Source organism: Clupea harengus, unplaced genomic scaffold (genome assembly GCF_900700415.2).
Source record: "Clupea harengus unplaced genomic scaffold, Ch_v2.0.2, whole genome shotgun sequence".
NCBI lineage: Eukaryota > Metazoa > Chordata > Actinopteri > Clupeiformes > Clupeidae > Clupea > Clupea harengus.
The window spans coordinates 1-21,625 of NW_024879657.1; the positions used below are offsets into that span (position 1 = coordinate 1).

The following is a 21,625-nucleotide window of genomic DNA, read 5'->3' on the forward strand; positions in this document are numbered from 1 at the left end:
CTTAAAATGAACCATCCAATTAATTTCTTCATCTCTTTATACAGTGTACCATTTAGGGCTTGCTCATATTTGTAACCTATTTGTAATATTAAGAAAAGGCTGAAGATTGCCCAAAAACTGTAACGTGTAATTTCCATACTCAGACGGTTTAGAGCGATCGAGCCTGGGCAAAGAAAACAGTTGCCTGACCTGTTCTGATTCAGTATAAGCATAAACCTCTACAAGATGGGATTTTGGGAACGGTTTGCTTATCTTACTCTGGGGGGTTTTGAAGGATACTCACTACTCTGGCTCCAGTGGAGCTGCTGGGTGAAGTGATGGCATCATTGTATCTTATGTCATTGGCACTGATGTGTGAAAGCGCAAACCGAGTGTAGTTTGAGCCAACAATAAAGTAGCTTGTCGCTCCCATAACTGAGATTTTAAGGCAGCTGCATCGGTGAACGTGTTAGAGAGACTCTCTGAAATCGGCCAGAAGCATCAGGTGAACGGTGTACCATTTTCTGAGCAAGTAACTAACTCAGAATAGGATTTTCAGGGTAATTGAAGCTCCTTTACCCAAGACTCAACAGAACAAACTAGCTTTAATTCTGCATTGTGACTGTTTCATCTCATACAGACATACGTAGCTTTGAAGGGGAACGTTCCTATACGCACTTTTACCATGTCAGTGGGTGAATTATCTGTTGTGGGTTACTTGTCTTATGTGAGTCTTTGGGTCCTAATTTGACAGATGCACACTGCAGGGAACTGGCAGGCAACATAGAAGGGCATGGCGTAAAGCTGTTTTGATTATTTGTACAGATTCAGTTGGTAATTTCTAAACATGTGCACAGACCTAAGCCAAGTTTGACAGCATAACATTGACCACTCAGTTAGTAAATTGACTGATCATTTAACTCAAAACAATATGGTTCCAAATGGCTACGTAGGCTATGCAGCTATGCTCAACTGTGTGAATACAATTATCCAGTAGCCTATCATAAATCTGGGCCTTAGTGCGCCACAAATTAAATAATATGGTTTTGCATTTTACAGCATAGTACTCACTGAGTTTAGACCACTGATCTACGCAATGTTCTCCCATTTCCTCTCCTAAAATATCCTAACATCTCTCAGTATAGTGACATTTAAGACAGGCCTAAAGTGAGAAGGAGCGCAATTTCTCTTTCTACAAATGGAATAATTCTATAAAATATTGATATAATTTTCACTGTTAATTAAATGTTTTGTGGCTAACATGTGAAAGAGGGAGAAAGATCAATTCTACCTGGCAGAATTACTGTGCACGTTAATCAACTTCAAGACGTAAAACAATATGCATTCCCATGTATAGACCAAACCCGAATGTTAACCGCTGGGCTGCAGAAATGTGACAAACTCAATGAATAAACCATGGTTGATAGTCATGAAATGACGGTAACTCACAGCTTGTTGCCCTATGAAATGAGGGCACTTTGTCTTAACCCACTACAACACACTATAGCTTTCAAATGGTTTGCTGTTCCTTAGTGTCACAGAGAAGAGATCTGAGTCACCTACACAGAGCTGTGTGTCCATGAAGAGTGATGCATCAAATGAGTTGAACCCACCCAACTTCAGAGAGGGAGAGCAACCCTCTGAGCAAAGGTATTTTGAGCTACTCCTACTATCTCATCCCCAGATTACGTATGTTCTTCATAGGGCTGGTCATATTCTGACTGCATGTTCAATACAACAGCAACACAAACTCTTATAATGAACCATCCAATGAATTTCTTAATCTCTTTATACAGTAGATCATTTATTTGTAATATTAAAAAAAGGCAGCAGATTGCCCAAAAGCACGAATGTGTCATTTCCATACTCAGATGGTTTGGAGCGATCGACCCTGAGTAGAGAAAGCAGTTGCCCAACATGTTCTGATTCAGAAAAAGCAGAAACATCTAAAAGACGTGTTTTTGGAATGGTGTGCTTATCTTACTCTGGGGGGGGGGGGGCGGTGAAGGATATTCACTACTCTGGCTGCAGTGGAGCTGCTGGGTAAAGCGATGATATCATAGTATTTCATGTCATTGGCACCGATGTCTCAGAGCGCAAATCGAGTGTTATTTTAAAGCAATTGCATGTGAACACGTCCAAGAGACACTCTGAAATCGTCCAGAAGCAACGGGGTCAACGGTCTAGCATTTTCTGAGCATGGAACTAACTCAGAACAGGATTTTCAGAGCAATTGGAGCTCCTTTACTCAAGACTCATCAGAACAAACTAGCTTTAACTGTGCATTGTGACTGTTTCATCTCATACAGACATACGTAGCTTTGAAGGGGAACGTTCCTATACGCACTTTTACCACGTCAGTGAGTGAATTATCTGTCTGATGTCAGTCTTTGGGTCCTAATTTGACAGATACACACTGCAGGTTCTGACACACAACATAGAAGGGCATGGCGTAAAGCTGTTTTGATTATTTGTGCAGATTCAGTTTGTAATTTCTTAACATGTGCACAGACCTAAGCCAAGTTTGACAGCATAACATTAACCACTCAGTTAGTAAATTGACCGATCATTTAACTCAAAACAATATGGTACCAAATGGCTATGTAGGCTATGCAGCTATGCTCAACGCCAGTGAATAAAATTATCCAGTAGCCTATCATAAATCTGGGCCATAGTGCGCCACAAAATTAAATAATATGGTTTTGCATTTTACAGCATAGTACTCACTAAGTTTAGACCACTGATCTACGCAATATAGACTATTCTCATTCGTAGTTCCACATTGGTGGAACGAGCTGCCTAGCACTACCAGAGCAGGGGCGTCTCTCTCTACCTTTAAGAAGCTCTTGAAGACCCAACTCTTTAGAGAGCACCTCTACTTGCACTTCTACTTGCACTTACAGTAGTTACATCTCTGCACTTTTTTCTATTTCTTATGTAAAATAGTATTTATTGTTACACAAGGTCTCAATTGCTCGTAGCCAGAGATGGGCAAAAATACATAAAAATGTAAAAATGTACTAAAAATGTATTTTGATACAAAATACAAAATACCCCTCAAATAAATGTATTAAAATAAAATACAAAATACTGGTGCCAGAAAATGTAACAAAATACAATAGATGTATTTTGTATTTAAAATATAGGAAATACTTTTTAGGGATTTTCTGTTTTCTCACAATTTGGTATAGCAGAACATTCAGGTTTGGGCTATATAATGTACACAAAGCTCTCGTGAACCCCACAAAAAGGAACAACAGTCACAGAATGTCAGTGTAACTAAGCAAAGTTATTAATAGACAACAACTTCATTGGTTATGTATATATACAGTATATATTTGTATTAATGGGACTTAACAGGCCATAACATTTGGCTTTGTATCAACAAGAACATATTCATCACATATGAATAGCACCACACATTAGGCTTATGTACAGTTGCAATCACAATTATTCGACCCCCATTGCGTATTAGGCTTATTGGCAAATTGTAAAAATTTTCAGCTGTTTGCAATAAACAAAGTAGACAAGAACAGTTGAAATAGTTTAATAAAACAAATATCACCATGGTTTTCATCCAGATTCAACACAAAATGCTACTTTTAATCACTACTGCAGTCTCAAAATTATTCAACCCCTTCATGACAAGCATCTTCAGTACTTCAGTACTGAAATTATTCAACCCCCTGTCTCAAGCACACCTGGTGCAACTAATCAAGGGCTTAATTAGTTCAGGTGTGCTTGAGATAATCGCATATTAGAAATATGGCTAAGTCAAAAGAATTGTCCAAAAAGTTCAGAGATAAGATCATTGCCTTGCACAAACAAGGAAAAGGATACAAAAAATTAGCAAAAGCACTGAATGTCCCTAGAGTTACAGTTGGAAGCATAGTTCGCAAGTTCAAGGTTGAAGGAACAGTGGCTACACTACCTGGACGTGGCAGAAAGAGGAAGCTATCAGCGGCTGCCACCAGATTCCTGAGGAGGCAAGTGGTCAAAAACCCTCGAGTGACTGCAAAACACCTGCGGCAAGACTTGGTGGCAACAGGCACTGAGATTTCAGTTTGCACAGTAAGGCGCATACTAAACACTGAAGGATTCCATGCCCGGACTCCAAGACGCACACCACTACTGACCCAAAAGCACAAGAAAAGTCGGCTCCAATATGCTGAAAACCATATAAATAAGCCACCAAAGTTTTGGAATTCTGTTCAGTGAACTTTTCGGGCCTATGGATTAGCGGTATGTCTGGAGGAAGAAGAATGAAGCATATGCTGAAAATAACACCCGGCCTACAGTGAAGCATGGCTGTGGCTCAGTGATGCTCTGGGGCTGCTTTGCTGCCTTTGGCACTGGAAACCTGCAGCGTGTGGAGGGCACAATGGATTCAGTCAAGTATCAGGAAATCATGCCGTCTGTGATGAAGCTGAAGCTTGGGCGTCATTAGACCTTCCAACATTGGGCCTCATTCTCGAACATTTTCTGAAGTTTCTTCTGAAATGTTTCTTACGGGCTTCGGAAAAACAACGTAAGAAAAAGACCTCCGCCAAATACATGAACGCTTAAAAATGTGTTCCTACGCAGCAGAAGTGTTCTGAGCTGTGCTCCACCAGAAGAGTTTTCTTAAGTTGAAAGCGCGTTCTCGTATGAATTTGCATACATACACGCCCCGCCAGCTCCTTATAAGGGCACGCAACTGTAGTGACGTGTGCTGTCGGAATCTACCGAGTCCACACGAAAGCAACTCGTAAGCGAGTCATGTCAAAGCGGAAAGCGAGCACAAGTAAACGCAGATCTAACTTAACCGGTGCAAAGGTGGAGGTACTTGTTGCAGGATGTAGATGTGTCCATTCTATTCCACTATGGCTATTTTAACGCAATTGAGTTTAGTGTTTATTTATTTATTCACTTACATTTGCAGTGTTTGTGTACATTCACATTTACATTTAGTCATTTAGCAGACGCTTTTGTCCAAAGCGACGTACAAGGGAGAGAACAGTCAAGCTACGAGCAATAGAGACCTAGTGTAACAATAAATACTACTTTACATAAGAAATAGAAAAATGAAATAGAAAATAAAAAAGAAGTGCAGGAATGTAACTGCTGTAAGTGCAAGTTAAGCACTAGTCGAAGTGCCAGTTAGGAAAGGAGGTGCTCTCTGAAGAGTTGGGTCTTCAAAAGCTTCTTAAAGGTAAAGAGAGACGCCCCTGCTCTGGTAGTGCTAGGCAGTTCGTTCCACCAACGTGGAACTACAAATGAAAATAGTCTGGATTGCCGTACTTGCACAGACGGCAGTGCCAAATGACGCTAGACGAGCGGAGCATTCTGGTGTAGTCCTTTTATTTATTTTATGACATACCGGTGCCTCGTAGAATCATGACTATACATGTGAAACGTAATTGTTAATGATACATATATTCTCGTATTTATTATTATCATAATTATTTTAATCCGAGAATGTCTGTAGAGTTGATGTGAACGCAATCACCAACGATTTATCACAAATTCATTAACACTTCTAACACGGAGAGTTTTCTTAAATGAGATTCTTCAAAAAACCACAAGATGGCCCATGGCCCATTTGCTGCTTCGCGTTCGGAAAGTCTTCGCGTTCGGGAAGTTGTTTTAGACTGCAGCCAACATGGCGTCTTGGCAGAGGCGTTCAAAAGTGTGGTTATATTTCACGCAAAAAGACGACCACAGGGCCACTTGCAAAAAGTCTCTTTCGTCAAAGGGGGGGGGGGGGGGGTCTACCATTACTCCGAAACATTTGTCCACACTGCATGCAATACATTTGCAGGAATGTCGCATTTTTGAGCGCTATGGAGTGGAGATAACGTTAATGAATCTCAACCAAGCAACAGCAGCGCGGCTAACGTTAGCGCTTCATCTGTTAATATTGAAGGTAAACTCTAACAGTCTATTGTGTTAGTGCCATTTGTTTCATTGTGTAAACCAGATTTCACTTTTTGTTTATGTCAGTTTTATTTTTAGTTCAAGGTGAATACACAAAACAGCACTGTAATTGGCATGTTCAAATATTATTTAGCACAGCGGTTCTCAAACTCTGGTATATCAAGGACACCTAAACTGCCACAAATTAGACCAGGGAGGGATCCCTATTTACATTTACTTTTACATTTAGCAGACGCTTTTATCCATAGCGACTTACAATGTATACACATTTTACATTTACACTGATGGCACACTTCACATCAGGAGCAATTAGGGGTTCAGTGTCTTGCTCAAGGACGCTTCGACAGGGAATCGAACTAGCAACCTTCTGATTACTAAACGACTTCTCTACCCCCTGTACCACTGTCGCCATTTTGATATTTGATAAGACTATTTTCCAGGCTCCCCCATCTGATGAGATTTTTGAGTTAAGATGTTTTATTACAAAAATTGTATGAAACCCATTACCAAATCAGTCATACATTCTGTTACTTATGGTTGGAATTATAGTCAAAACAAATACTTTTTTTCTTTGTTGAGACCCCCTGGCACCCCATCAAGGAAAAGGATCCCTAGGCTATGGGTCTCTGGGTCTCTGGACCCTACTTTGAGAGTTTGTTGACCTATTCTTAGGTTTGTTTTTGGTTATTAAAACATGTAAATGTATACATACATACTGTATATGCTGTGCATCGTCTATTCAGAGAATATTATATAAAAGAAAATTAATGTAAATAAACTCGTTTGTACTCTTTTTTTTCCTTGCCCAAAAATAATCGATAAGAGAATCGATAAGGAATCGAATCGATAAGAAAGAATCGTTATGGAATCGGAATCGTTAAAATCTTATCAATTCTCATCCCTACCAATGATCCCAAGCATACCTCAAAGTCCACCAAGGCTTGGTTTCAGAAGAAGAAATGGAAGATTCTAGAGATTTTCGATGAGGTGGCCGTCACAGTCGCCTGACTTGAACCTCATCGAAAATCTCTGTTTGGATTTGAAAAAGGCGGTTGCAAAACGCACACCCAAGAATATTACTGAACTGGAGGCCATTGCCCATGAGGAATGGGCTAAGATTCCTGAGGAACGCTGTCAGAAGCTGGTGTCTGGCTATGCATCACGTTTGCAGCAGGTCATAACAGCAAAAGGGTGCTCTACTAAGTACTGAAGATGCTTGTCATGAAGGGGTTGAATCATTTTGAGACTGCAGTAGTCATTAAAAGTAGCATTTTGTGTTGAATTTGGATAAAAACCCTTGTAATATTAGTTTCATTGAACTACTTATACAGTTCTTGTGTAATTTGTTTATTGCAAACAGCTGATGAATTGTAGGTTTATTTTGCCAATAAACCTAATGTGCAATGGGGGTTGAATATTTTTTATTGCAACTGTATACTATAAAAGCAAAATATAGAATTAAAACCAGTTGTACACAGGTAAAGAGGCTAAATACATTACTGTACATCAAGTTCTGCACAGAAAAAGTAATACAAATAAAAGGTAAATAGTAAATCAATACAAAAGTGAAGAGGTAACTTAACAAGTGATTAGCCTACTTACTTCTCTTTTACTGTACCTTGGCCAGTGGCATGGTAGCCTACTTATTTCTCTCTTACATTGGCCAGTGGCATGGTAGGCCACATAGTTCTATATTACAGTGTTAATTGTCTCATACAGGTTCACACTGGCATCTTTATGACATAATAATCCTTCCATTTTGGTTCTTGAGACCCATTAGATTAGATGGTCAGACGTCTCTTGATAAGGTTATCATGAACATACAAGCTCCCAATCTCCCTCTTCCTATAGCTAGCTCGACTGATAAGTTAACTTGCTAAACACTGACTATGCACTAGCCTAGACAGCATGCTAGCATAATTAGCATGTTAGCATCGATCGCTAGCTTGATATTATAACCATCACCATATACAATAGGCTATATAGCCAGACCCAGACATAAATTATACATCAAGCTAGTTGACATCTGTCACACTCAGGTTAAATATTTACCTTGACAGACAATCCGTTGAACTTCAAGATCTGAAGACTGAACTTGTGAACTGTTTTTTGATTCGTGGAGAAAGTACTTTGAGTATTTTAAATACAAAATTACTCCACTCTAAAGTATTTTGTTACAAATTACATTCGATTTTTTTATCGGCCCTATCAAATACAAATTACAAAATACTCAAAAGTAATTGAAATACGTATTTCAAATACAAGTAATAAAAAATCTGCTCGTAGCTTGATCGTTTTCTCCCTTGTACGTGGCTTTGGAAAAAAGTGTCTGCTAAATAACTAAATGTAATGTCTAAATGTATATATCATAAGGCATCAGTGTAATGTAGACAGGACAGCTGTAGTCAGTTGGGCATGAGCTTATTCTTGTTATAGGAACTTACTTGATGAAAACTCGAAATAGGTCACAACCCAGAAAAAGTAGAGAAACATTTTAGTATTATTGATCTAATAATTATATACTCTTAATGCACCTTGGATAGTGCTTGAACAATGTCTCCAAGGATATAACTGTGGTTTCATAACCCTAAACCACCCACCTGTTATCCAACTAACCATATACACTGGAAGTGAAGTCTACATTTGTCTCCAGTCGGCTGACATTTAAATGATCTAACTATGCAGAAAGCTTCAAAAACAGGTGAAAGCCCAACATCTGGTACCTGAGACATCAACTAAAGCACCTGCTCATTCCAAACCCAAGTTCTCTCTTCATATGACATTTCCCTACACACACAGACTCTAGCTGGGTTTCCAACCAAACTCATTATGCGTATTGTAAGCACATTTATGAAATATCCTAATCAAGAGAAGAGTTGTGAACAGCTGTGGGTTGAAAACTAAGAGTCCTCAGGGCAACTTTACTGGAAACATTTTAATAAAATCGCAACAACTGTGATTTAATGCGAATGAACTTGTTACTATCAACCCTAATCATATTATAACCTATGCAAAGACAGTTAATCCACCCCATTCTAGCCAATGCATTTCAGAGAGATGTAAAACATATATCAGTTGTCCAGAATCAGAAACGTCATTAAATTAAAACCTTCATTGTTGAAAAATTGTATCTGATTTTAGCTGTCTGATCCCTCAGTAATTTTGCATGGCACCACGCAATATATTTAAAAAAATGTTTTTCTACTTTCCAGAAAACCGCTGAAGAAGGAAACTCAAGGCATGACAGATCTGGCTCTCAAGTTGAAGAATTTATTCGATATCTTCTCTGTAAGTCGGTGTAATGATGATTTTAGACCATATACTTGGGTTAAATGTGAACATTCCTTTTAGGGTTTCACTCGCTTTCAACTGTTTGCAGTATTAAGGCTAAAGTTATCATCCTCAATGATGTGAATTAAATTGTTCCTGATCATTCCTTTGCTTTTTTTTATCTCCCTGTGTTTTGTCAAAGGATCTTGAGGAAAAAGTAATGGCATTCATGAAGCATGAGTTGGAAAAGTTTAAGGAACTTCTGGGAAAAGAAACTACCAAATGCTATGACAGTCAAGATGATAACTACAGAGCCAGAGAGGGGGCTCTTGACATCGCATTGCACTTCCTAAAGAAGATGGACCACAATGACCTTGCAAATACTCTGGAGAAATGTAAGAAACCCATTTAATATGTACTCAGAGACCAGAAATGGGATTTCTTCAACTCAGATAACTCAATAACAGAATAATAAGTTATAGTTTTATAAACAATGGTCATAATTTATCTCAGACTATTTCACAGATTGCACAGATCAGATTCACAGATCAAATACTAGCTCACTGCATCATACCTTATCTCTGTCTCACAGCACAGTAGAACATAATGTATGTCTACTCCAGACACAGTGTTTCAGATGGTGCCGTAATGCTCCATTTAACATATTGGTTTTAAACATATTCATTAGGTCCAATTGAGATGTGTCAGCGGGAGCTTAAATTAAATCTGAAGAAGAGCTATGAATGTGTATCTGAAGGAATAGCAGTGCAAGGAGACCGTAAACTCCTTGAAAAGATTTACACAGAGCTCTATATCACAGAGGGTGGAATTGGTGCAGTCAATAAAGAACATGAAGTGAGACAAATTGAGAAAGCAGCTGGAAGTTCAGAAACACAAGAGAAACCGATTAAGTGCAACAATATCTTTCAAGCGTTACCTGGACAAGACAAGCCCATTAGAACCGTGCTTACAAAGGGAGTCGCTGGCGTGGGAAAATCCATTTCTGTGCAGAAGTTCATTCTGGACTGGGTGAAAGAAAATGCAAATCAAGACATTGGGTTGATTTTTCCACTTCCTTTCCGGGAGCTGAACTTGATGACCAAGAAAGTCAGTTTTGTGGACATTCTCCATAAATTTTTCCCAGAGACAAAGGGATTGATGTTTACCAAAAATAAAAACTACAAAGTCCTGTTTGTGTTTGATGGCCTGGATGAATATCAACATCCTCTTGCGTTCCACAAAAATGAGATCTGGTCTGACATAACCGCACCAACCTCAGTGGATGTACTTCTAACAAACCTCATCAAGGGAAATCTGCTTCCCTCTGCTCTCATTTGGATAACTACCAGGCCAGCAGCAGCCAGTCGCATTCCTCCTGACTGTATTGACCAGGTGGCCGAGATACGCGGGTTTAATGACGAACAGAAAGAGGAGTACTTCAGAAAGAGAATCACAGACGTGGATCTGGCTGACAGAGTCATAGAACACATCAGACACAAAGAATCAAGGAGCCTCTACATCATGTGCCACATCCCAGTCTTCTGTTGGATCGCAGCCACTGTTCTTGAAAGAATATTGGAGAAAAAAGAGGAAACAGCGGTCAACAAGGCTACAGAAGCTAAAGAGGAAACAGAAGCTAAAGAAGTTACAGAAGCTACAGAGGCTAAAGAGAAAACAGAAGCTGCAGAGGCTACAGAGGTCAACAAGGCTACAGAAGCTAAAGAGGAAACAGAAGCTAAAGAAGTTACAGAGTCTAAAGAGGAAACAGAAGCCACAGAGCCTACAGAGGTCAAAGAGGCTACAGAGGTCGAGGAGGCTACAGAGGTCGAGGAGGCTACAGAGGTCGAGGAGGCTAAAGGGGCTACAGAGGAAACAGAGAAAACAATCAGTACTGACAAACAGCAAACCTTGAAGACACTGACACAAATGTACTCACACTTTCTGATCTTTCAGACCAGACGAAAGACTGAGAAGTATGGTGAGACATATGATTTGGGCACAAAGTGGGATGAAAAGAGCATTATGGCTCTGGGACAGCTTGCTTTTCAAAACTTGTTGGAAAACAATCTGATCTTCTGTGAAAGCGACCTGAAAGCGTGTGGCATTACTGTGGAGGATGCATCTGTGTACTCAGGAATGTGCACACAGATCTTTAAAGAGGACTTAGGAGTGTTTCTTGACACTGCATTCTGCTTTGTACATCTGACCATTCAGGAGTTTTTTGCAGCGTTATATGCACACATGTGTATCAACAAACACCAAAGAAATGTTTTTGTCGACCAGAACACATCACCGAAGAAAGAAAGTAACACAGTGATTGGATTGCTCAAGAATGCAGTGGACAAGGCTTTGGGAAGTGACAGTGGACAATTAGACCTTTTTCTCCGCTTTATTCTCGGTTTCTCACTGGAGTCCAATCAGAAGCTCTTACAAGGTTTACTGACACAGACAGGAGACAGCTCACAGAGCAAAGAGGAAATAGTCAGATACATCAAGGAGAAGTTCAAAGAGAATCCTTCTGCAGAGAGATCCATCAATCTGTTCCACTGTCTAAATGAGCTAAATGACAAATCTCTAGTGGAGGAGATCCAAAACCACCTGAAGTCTGGAAGTCTCACTAGCACCCAGCTCTCCTCCGCCCAGTGGTCAGCTCTGGTCTTTGTGTTGCTGACATCAGAAGAGCAGATGGAAGAGTTTGACCTTAAAAAGTTCATCAGGTCAGATGAATGTCTTAGGAGACTCCTGCCAGTGGTCAAAACAGCCACAAAAGCATTGTAAGTACAATCAGTTGCCCACACTGCTGAGTAATAATGTGTTGTCTTAATGGTCAAGCAGACTTTACACTGAAATATATGTTAAATGAAAATATATTAAACATGGAACACAAAATCAAATACAAAGCGAAATATGTATATAAAGGTATAATATAAATGTCATGTTAAACATTTATTTCAAACATCCTTATTGGCTAAACTTATATCTCATGCAGTAGATGGTTATTTGCCTCTCTGACAATAATAAAACTAATGTTGCAGAGGAGTACCACACCTATCACTATGGATTGCTACCATGTGTTTTCAGAGGTACATTAGGCAGCTATGAAGTCCAGATTTAATTCATTGTCATTATAGACAAGATCATCGTGGTGTGATGTCAGTACACACTTGATGTTATATTTGTGGATTGTACGTGGAAAAATAATAACCATGTGTCTAACTTTATTTAAATTTAAGGCTGGACAACTGCAATCTAACACCGGCATGCTGTTCAGCTCTTGCCACAGTCCTCAGCTCCAATTCCTCCAGTCTGAGAGAGCTAGACCTGGACAACAATAAGATACAAGATTTAGGAGTGCAGTTTCTTGCTACCCAACTGCACAATCCACAATGTAAACTGGAGATCCTGAGGTAAAATTAGCCACAAGTTCACCTTCCACCCTTTGTCACTTTACCTTACTTAGCTTGATAAGTCACATAAGAATAGCAGTGACAAAACATTCTTAGACTGACAAAGCAGTGAGAGAGGGACATAGCCTGCGTTTCTCTGAACCTCTGTTCAGTCGCCACATTGAACACTATAAACACTATATAAACTATAATATAAATATATGTATATTTTCCAAAGAACAGGTTGTTAATCATATTATGCATGTAATGTAAATGCTTAAAATGGGTCCGTTATTGAAAAAAGAAAATAATATAAAATCAAAACTATCGATGCAGTTCAATCACTTTCAGCAAAGCCCACTTTGTAGAAAATACCGATATAAATTACAGATATGTTGGTATTCAGCATAAAACATTCCGGGATTTTATTTTTGGTCCATATCGCCCAGCCCTACTGCTAGGTAAACTGTCTAGTTAAACCTTAACACAGATAACTACACACGCAGTTATACAGGTAAAGTTGTGCTTTCCATTTTACGATAGAATCATTTATATAGTATTTCATTGTTTGAATAACACATTTTCATGTTATGCTGTTCTTACATCCAAACTGGCAAATTTATATTCTTTCCCTAGACTTTCTGACTGTGGAATAACAGGTGAAGGATATGCCAATCTGGCTTCAGCTCTCAAATCAAACCCCTCACACCTGATGGAGCTGGACATGAGAGGGAACGACCCTGGAGACTCTGGAGTGAAGCTGCTCTTGGACTTACAGAAGGAACCAGCCTGTAAACTAAAGAAAATCAGGTAACATTTTGCCAAACACACCTAATGATAATATTGTGCTATGGACTTGTCATGGAGAAATTGAAGATACAGTATAACCCATTTGCAACATACTCGCATACTGCAACAAAGACCTCACTTTTCACAAATTAACACAGATTTCATTTATGCCTACGCACTTTAATCCCCTTTCATCCATCTTGATGCCTAATTTGCTTTGATAAGAATATAAGGCCTTGCTGGAGTGATTTTTATGATATGCAAGCATTAAGCATCATGTGTTAGAGGGATAGGGGCAGAGGAGGTTGGCAACATAATGTGGTACCGTTCTCTGGATACAGAGTGCATTGCCATGAGTAAGCATGTGCTGGTAGAACAAGGTGCTAACTCCAAGATTATGGCTTTGCCTCCCAGGGAGCACACATAGGAAACTAATGAAAAGGCATATCTGTACTACAAGCCACATTGGTTTGTTCGCTTTGGTTCTAAAGCTACATCCACACAAATACAGTTTAGTTTTAAAATGTATCACTTTTTGTCACTAGTTTGGCCTTTAGGGGCTGCCAAGGACTCCTTCAGTGCACTGTTTTTGGCTGACCATGTGCTCTGTGTTTATTTTTGTTGTCCATGTGCTTCAGACCCAACCTCTCACCTTTTGTGTTGACTTCCTGCCTTTATTTGTTTTCTGCCCTTGACTGTTTCTTGCATTAGCTTTCCTTGGAATTTTGATTTTCAAAATAAATCGGTAGTTTTTGACACTGCCTCTGTACTTGGGTCGTACATTGCTCAGTGGGCTGAACACTGGGTTCAATCCCTGACTCCAGCCTGTCATTTTTGCTATGTTAAGGCCTGTCATCCATACTACTCCTGAGTTTTCAAGACCCTAAAAAAAAGAGACTTTTGAAAACTATACTACTAATGTATCCTTCCCTGATTCGTCATGCTCCTATCACCTGACCCTTTTTTGGAAGAGTTTTTCCGTATTGATACAGAGCTATAATGCTGTCTGGAGGGAGATTGTTTTCATTTTAAAATTTCCCTGGTACAGGCAATCATGTTTGCTGCTGCATCGGTCACCACACATGTAACTTTTGAGGTGATTCCCCATTCCTCCATAATGGAGGCCTTGGCTGCTGCCAAGTTTGCCGCAGTATGGGCTTGGGGGAATTTATGCACAGCTAAAAGGACTGTGCTCAGTGTGTGACTGTCATTGATGAAATGACAGGTGACCGCTAGATATGCATCCATGTGGATGGATGTCCACATATCTGCCGTGAGGCTCACTGAAGCAGCTTCCTCCACTCTGGCCTTGGCTTCCTCCTTGGCCTTTAGGAATTTCTGCTCCACCATGGCTTTTAAGGCCTGAAGAAATAAGATTACATATTGAATGAAAGCTGTGAAATAATATATTGTGCACATGTAAATGGACAAATATCCTGTGCACGTACATACCTGTCTTGTGGGCAGAACATATGTGGGGTCCAGCTTGTTAACAAACCCTCTGAACCCCTCATCCTTGACGAGGGTGAATGGCTGGCTGTCTTTCACAATCAACTCAACCATGGCCTCATCGAGTTCCTGTTTTCTGGAACCTAAGCAAAACAAAAAATAGCCTATGTATACAATATTACAACCCTAAATGAAAGCGCACACAAAGTGACAAAACACATGCCCTACCTTGGCTAGGTCCAGCGTCAGGCTCCTTGAACTCATGCAAGGCACGGTAATGCCTCAACATGGAGGAGGTGTTGTTATTATAACTGAGTGTCTTGTCACAGACCATACATTTCACCTACGAATAAAAAACAGGCATGAAAATCCCTCACCTTTCGACGAAATTCGCCGTTTTGAAACCAAAATAGGCGACCTACGTGAATCGTGTAGATTCGATGAGAAATGTTTTTTTTGGGGGGGGGGGTGTAGGTATTCATATTCAGTGAACTGCGAACAGGTGCGCGTGGCAGAAGGGAGCGCGAGATTCAGTGAATTGCGAACAGGTGCGCGTGCCAGAAGGGAGCGCGAGTGCATGGAAATATTAACGCGAAGTTGCCTTGTTGCATCACATCAGAAGCTGAAAGCACGCCTGCTGAAGAAGACAAAGGGGCGAGGCTGAGACGTGGCAAAACAGCGAAAGCGGGCCATGAAGACACTGGTGGTTCAGGCAAAGAAGAAAAAATTATCTGGTTCTGAGAGTATTACGAACTGTAATGTAAATTGTTATCTTTGCCAATAAAATGTATTAAAATTAGGGCTGTCAAAGTTAACGCGTTAATCTATGAGATTATTGTGGCCGAGATTAATGCGATAAAATATTTTAATATTTCCGATGTGCATTGACACATGACACGAAACCGCCGCGTACCTGCAGTCAGGAATAGGAGAGACCGAGACGGTAGTTGAAGATGGAGAGAGCAGAGGGATTGTTGGGCGGAAAGTTTTTGTTTAAGAGTAAAAATGACGGAACAACCGACAAAACTAAAGTTGTATGTAGCATTTGTCAAGCTGAATTTAGCTATCACAGAAGCAGCTCGTCTTTAAGTTATCACCCGACAGAAAGCAGTCCCAGGTTAGATGGTCGCTAACCCACACTCCACAACTTCACTAAAATAACTAGACCAGTCCGTGAAAAGGTTACCAACGCTTACGCAGTTTAGATTGCCGGTGACTGTCGGCCCATCAACATAGTTGAGGACGGTGGGTTGTCTGAGGTGATTCGAATTCCTTCAGGGGACAATTCTTACGATTTACCGTCGCATACATTCCTTGTATGACGGCGAGAGAGCACGAAAAATTCAGCTCCTCGAACAAGCTGCCAGAGTCGCCCTTACTGGTGACAACTGGATGTCAGTCAGAAATGACAATTACCTGGGTGTCACAGGTCATTTTATTGACAATGTATGGAAATTGAGATCTTTTGCATTGGAAGTGTGCAGAGGAATTAATCGACGTCTCAAACAGATGGGAGATAAGTGGCAAACTGACCACTTTAGGCACTGATAGTGCCCGTATTATGTTGGCAGCTGCTAGGCTACTTCCATTTTAACATCTACCCTGCGCGGCACACAGTCTGTACCTGGCTGGCACTTTATAGGTATGAGTTATAGGCCTGAGCCTCTTTGAAAACACAGTTCTGAGTGTAGTTTTGTGTAAAAAAAAAAAATACAATTAAACAACAGTGTCTAAAATACACGCTGTCTGAAAGTGATTACTCGTTAATTTATAAGATTTAGTATTTAGAAGTCAAACAAACTTTTAATCACGATTCATTTAGATTAATGCATTTCAAAATGTGAGATTAATTAGTATTTTTTTTTTGTATCTATTGACAGCCCTAATTAAAATCTGAATTACATAACATTGTATTGGCTGTCAATCATGATGGAAGAGTAGACCAGTTAAGTTACAGCATGTCCACCATCTATTGTGGGGGCTATGGTGCCCTTACCACATTGTGCCTCTTATACTGTATGTTAGACCCAGTGACATCAGTGCATAATACTTAGTAAGGAGGCCATAATAATTTTGGACTCATGGCTGAAGTTAAGTTTCTCCAGCTCTCCCCAGGTTGGCAAAAAAAGCATCTCTAAATGCATCAGATTGATGCTTTAAAATATGGAATATTACAATTTTTCTTACGGGGGAGCATGCCCCCGGACCCCCCTAGAGGGGTAATATCCTTCTCACCTTTTTCACCCCTGACCCGTTTTCATGCCTGAAAAAAGATACTAAAGGTCCGTGACAACATTAAATAACCCAATAATAGGCTAATGTCAGGGAAGTCATACAAGCTACAAAACAGACCTTATTAGGAGAAATCAAATCAAAGTGTTCCCACACGGGTGACGACTTTCTCTTCCTAACTGGCTCCATAACTCTATCTCAAATAATCTATACTACTACAAACAATCTAAATCTCCAATTACCGCTAACTATCGCTATGTCTCTAACTATCGCTATGTCTCTAACTATCGCTATGTCTCTAACTATCGCTGTCTCTAACTATCGCTGTCTCTAACTATCGCTGTCTCTAACTATCTCTATGTGTCTAACTATCTCTACAGTATGTCTCTAACTATTCGCTAAGTCTCTAATTATCGCTATGTCTCTAACTATCGCTAAGTCTCTAAGTATCTCTGTCTCACTGACAACCACGAATACGAGATGGGAATTGGGACATCTTATAAAGTCGAAGCGTCCCGCCAAAAAGTGAACGAACGAATCACTTCGTGAAGCACTTCATTCAATTGAGGCTTCGGACGTCACCAGTGACGTCATTCCAGCAAAACGATACAAGCCTCGATACGCGCTCCATCTGGAAGTGCTTCACTTTCGCGACACACGCTCCGAAGCCTCGGGTTCATTTGTAACATCACTCATTACGTGGAGATACTGGACAGACAAATTGACACCTTTAATAAGTTTGTCCGGGTGATTCTGGACTCCATCAACGAGCGTCTTGACTCTATGAACAGGAATGTACAGGAGATCAAGGACAGTATTCATTACACCCAGCGAGAAGTAGATGAGATTAAAGCTAATGTATCCAAAGTCTCTGGTGACCACAACACCGTTGAAAATGGTATGCGCACCATTTGTGACAGTCTTGTCACGTTGGAAAATGATAGGTGAAAATTCACCCTAGTTAGCTCAGGACTCCGGAGCTGCATATAAGTATATTTATTAGACAAACAACAATTGCAATCGGGCTCACTCCCAGCACAAGGCTGAAAGTGAAGCAATGATAAACACATCGCACAAGGTTTATATAGACGGAAGTTGAGCGTTCAGCAGGGAAAACCACGTGGTGGATTTCTGACGCCTTATGGCTCCAAGTTCATATCCCACATCTGAAACCCATATTGACATGCTGTTGTTATAGGCCACCATGTTCTAATGCTGATTATCTGAATAACATATGCATGCTGCTGGAGAATGTAACTGATAATGACAATGATATTTACATTCTTGGTGATATGAATATAGACTGGTTGTCCAGTAATTGTACATTGGAAATGAAGTTGAGCAATGCAGCCACATTATGCAACTTATCTCAAGTCATAGGTGTACCCACAAGAATTAATGTCAATAGGGACGGAATGGTCACGTCAACGTGCATTGATCACTTTTTTACAAATTGTTCTGAAAATTGTTCTAAAGCTGTGTCGATACCTCTGGGCTTCAGTGACCACAATATTGTCGCTTTAACTGTGAAAACAAAGGTTCCTAAAGCAGGGCCTAAAGTAATTCATAGAAGAACATATAAAACCTTTTTAGAAAATTATTTTATTGCTCATGTAGAAAATATTGAGTGGGATACTGTGCTTGAGAAGATGCATGTAAATGCTGCACTGGACTACTTTATGAATTTATTTTCTGCGGTGTGTGATAAACCTGCTCCAATTAAGAAGCTCACTGTTAGATCACTTAAAGCACCTTGGCTGGATGAGGAATTGAGAAACTTGATGAGAGAAAGGGACCTACTGAAAAGATCTGCCAGGTAATGTAGCAGATTGGCAAGCTTACCGCTCACTAAGAAATATAATAACTAAATTAAATAGACAAAAGAAAAAATATTACTATCATTCTAAATTTGAGGAGTGCCATGGAGACAGTAAAACACTTTGGAGAGTACTTAATGATGCTATGGGCAGAAGTGAAATGGCCAAAACACCTTCATTTATTGAACTGAATGGAGAATTCATTACTAAACCATCTAATATAGCAAACTATTTACTTCCTCAGTAAAGTGAACACACTAAGAAATCAAATGCTGCCTGTGAGTGGTGGGCTGTCCAAAGCTATAATAAAAAAATCATAATATGTGTGGTAAGGATTGTGTGTTTGATTTCAAGCCAATCAGTGCTGATTTTATGGTTAAGATACTTCACACAATTAAGTGTGATAAACCTTGTGGGTTTGATAATATTGACGGCAGGCTGCTTCAGTTATCAGCTAAATCAATTGCTAAGCCTGTAGGCCATATTTTCAATATATGTTTTAAGGAATGTGCTTATCCTGATTTGTGGAAAATTGCAAAGGTTACTCCTCTGTCAAAAAACAGTAGGGAGCCATTTACAGGTCCAAACGGTAGGCCTATCAGCATTTTACCTGTCTTGAGTAAACTTTTGGAGGGAATTATATTTAAGCAGATCCAGCAATATCTTGCAGAGAACAACATTAACTCAGATATACAGCATACATACAAAGCAGGTTACTCTACAAGCACTGCACTGACATGTCTTACTGACGAGTGGTTCAAACAGATTGACATGAAGTCAGTTGTTGGGGTGGTGCTCTTGGATTTCAGTGCAGCCTTTGACATCATAGATCATGAGCTACTACTCATGAAACTATCGGCGTATGGATTCAAAGATTCCGCTATTGATTTATTGAAGGGCTATTTAGTGAACAGGCAACAATGTGTTATGTTCAATGGCTCCCTTTCAAATATTGAGACACTTCAGTGTGGAGTTCCACAGGGAAGCTGCCTTGGCCCCCTTCTCTATTCTATTTTTGTAAATGACATGCCATATGTATTAAAAAATGCAGGAATGGGGATTTATGCGGATGACACGACTATGTATGTATCATCAGAGAGCATTGAACATATTAATGAGGTTCTTCAACTAGAGTTAAAGCTGGTTTCTGAATGGATCATGGAAAATAAGCTGAAGTTGAATGTCTTAAAAACTAAATGCATGGTAATAGGTTCTAAATATGCTCTCAGGACAGATAAGAAATTAAGCCTCTCTTTAAAGGGTGCTACTATGGAACAGGTAAAAGAAGTCAAACTGTTGGGTGTCACTATTGACGAAACACTGTCATGGTCCACTCAGATTAATAATACAGTGGTGAGAATGATTAATGGTATCTATGCCATTAGAAGGAGTGCTCATCTGCTAACTAGTACAACAATGAAACTAGTCATACAATCTCTAGTTCTGTCAAATCTGGACTACTGTCCTGTTATCTGGTCTAGTGCATCAAAGCAAGAACTCAGTAAACTTCAGCTTGCTCAGAACAGAGCGGCAAGACTAGCACTTCACTGCTCTGTTAGGAGTAGTGTGGATGCTATGCATGCCAGGCTGTCATGGATGAGGGTGGATGAAAGACTGGCATGTAGCCTTATTCTGTTTTTAAATAATGTGTATTCCCCACAGAAACCTGTCAGTTTATCTTTACAGCTATCACCGGCAAATGAGAAACATGGTTATAATACTAGACAGGCACTAAGTGGTCACTTTACTTTTCCTCTACCCAGAACCAATGCACTTAAGAAAACAGTAATGTACAGAGCCATTGCATACTGGAATGTGCTCCCCTCATATGTGACTCTAACAAGAAATAAATGTGATTTCAAAAGGAAACTTAAGGCAGCAATAATCAGAAAGGAAATTATAGTAGATTAGGTTATTATTTTAGGTATTTAAGGTATTTAGGTATTTTGTTATTATTTTACTTTTAATGTAAATGTTGTTTTCTAAGTCTGTGTTTTTTTGATAATTGATCATGCTGTACTGCATTTTATGTATTTGTATTGTATTGTAATGTTTTTTTGCCTGGACCCCAGGAAGAATAGTCTCCACTACGGTGTAGACTAATGGGGATCCTTAATAAACATAAAAAATGAACATAAACACGCAGCCCTCTCAAGCACTCAGGTGCCTCTAGCCCTAGCTAGTTTCCGATTGGTGTTTTGCTGCGGTTCTCACGCCCCTTCTGTGTCTCGTTGCGGTCCTTCTTGAAGCCTTCCTCGGATAGCTATGGATCAGGTCCGCCTGAAAGCTAGTTTGTTACCTCTTTAGTTTATGGCCTTTTGCCCTGCACCTTATCTTCTGTGTTTTTGGAGTTACCACTGATCTGAAACTGAAAACCTCTGGGTGCCTGTGCAGATTCATATTAAAATGAGTTAATATTACACACACTCAGTGGCGATTTTAGCCTGAAATTTCTGGTCGGGCAATTTTGTATGACGTCATGTCACCGTCACAAAAATAGAGGTAGCTGATTATTATAAGCAGTAGGCCTATATAGACCAGTAAGATATGCTATGGGCTGCATTTTGAGTGCCAGCAGGGAGCAGAAATCCTATTTCAAATACATTTCACATGCTTCAGCGCGACACAAAGATGTTGCCTATAATACAGCATTAAAGTAAAATGATTGCAACAAAGTAAAAAGATTAGACAGACACATAGCTCAAATAACTTGCATAATTTATTAAGCTTGTGGCACACGTGTGGTACACAATATGAAGCAAAAGGCACAACTGAAACAAATAACAG

The 21,625-nt window shown here is 39.8% G+C and overlaps 1 protein-coding gene across 6 annotated transcripts in view; it reads left to right on the forward strand.

The window, feature by feature from the left end:
- The first annotated feature begins 6 nt into the window (after positions 1–6).
- Positions 7–21,625, forward strand: part of LOC122129486 (protein NLRC5-like) — a 94,271-nt gene continuing 72,652 nt past the window's right edge. For all 6 annotated transcript variants that reach the window (XM_042704403.1, XM_042704404.1, XM_042704408.1 and 3 more), the window contains exons 1-7: positions 7–1,629; positions 9,108–9,183; positions 9,368–9,560; positions 9,854–10,971; positions 11,008–11,939; positions 12,399–12,572; positions 13,188–13,361. In XM_042704403.1, coding sequence (XP_042560337.1) covers positions 1,559–1,629; positions 9,108–9,183; positions 9,368–9,560; positions 9,854–10,971; positions 11,008–11,939; positions 12,399–12,572; positions 13,188–13,361 — 2,738 coding nt within the window. In that variant the 5' untranslated portion in view covers positions 7–1,558. The remainder of the gene's footprint in view (positions 1,630–9,107; positions 9,184–9,367; positions 9,561–9,853; positions 10,972–11,007; positions 11,940–12,398; positions 12,573–13,187; positions 13,362–21,625) is intronic.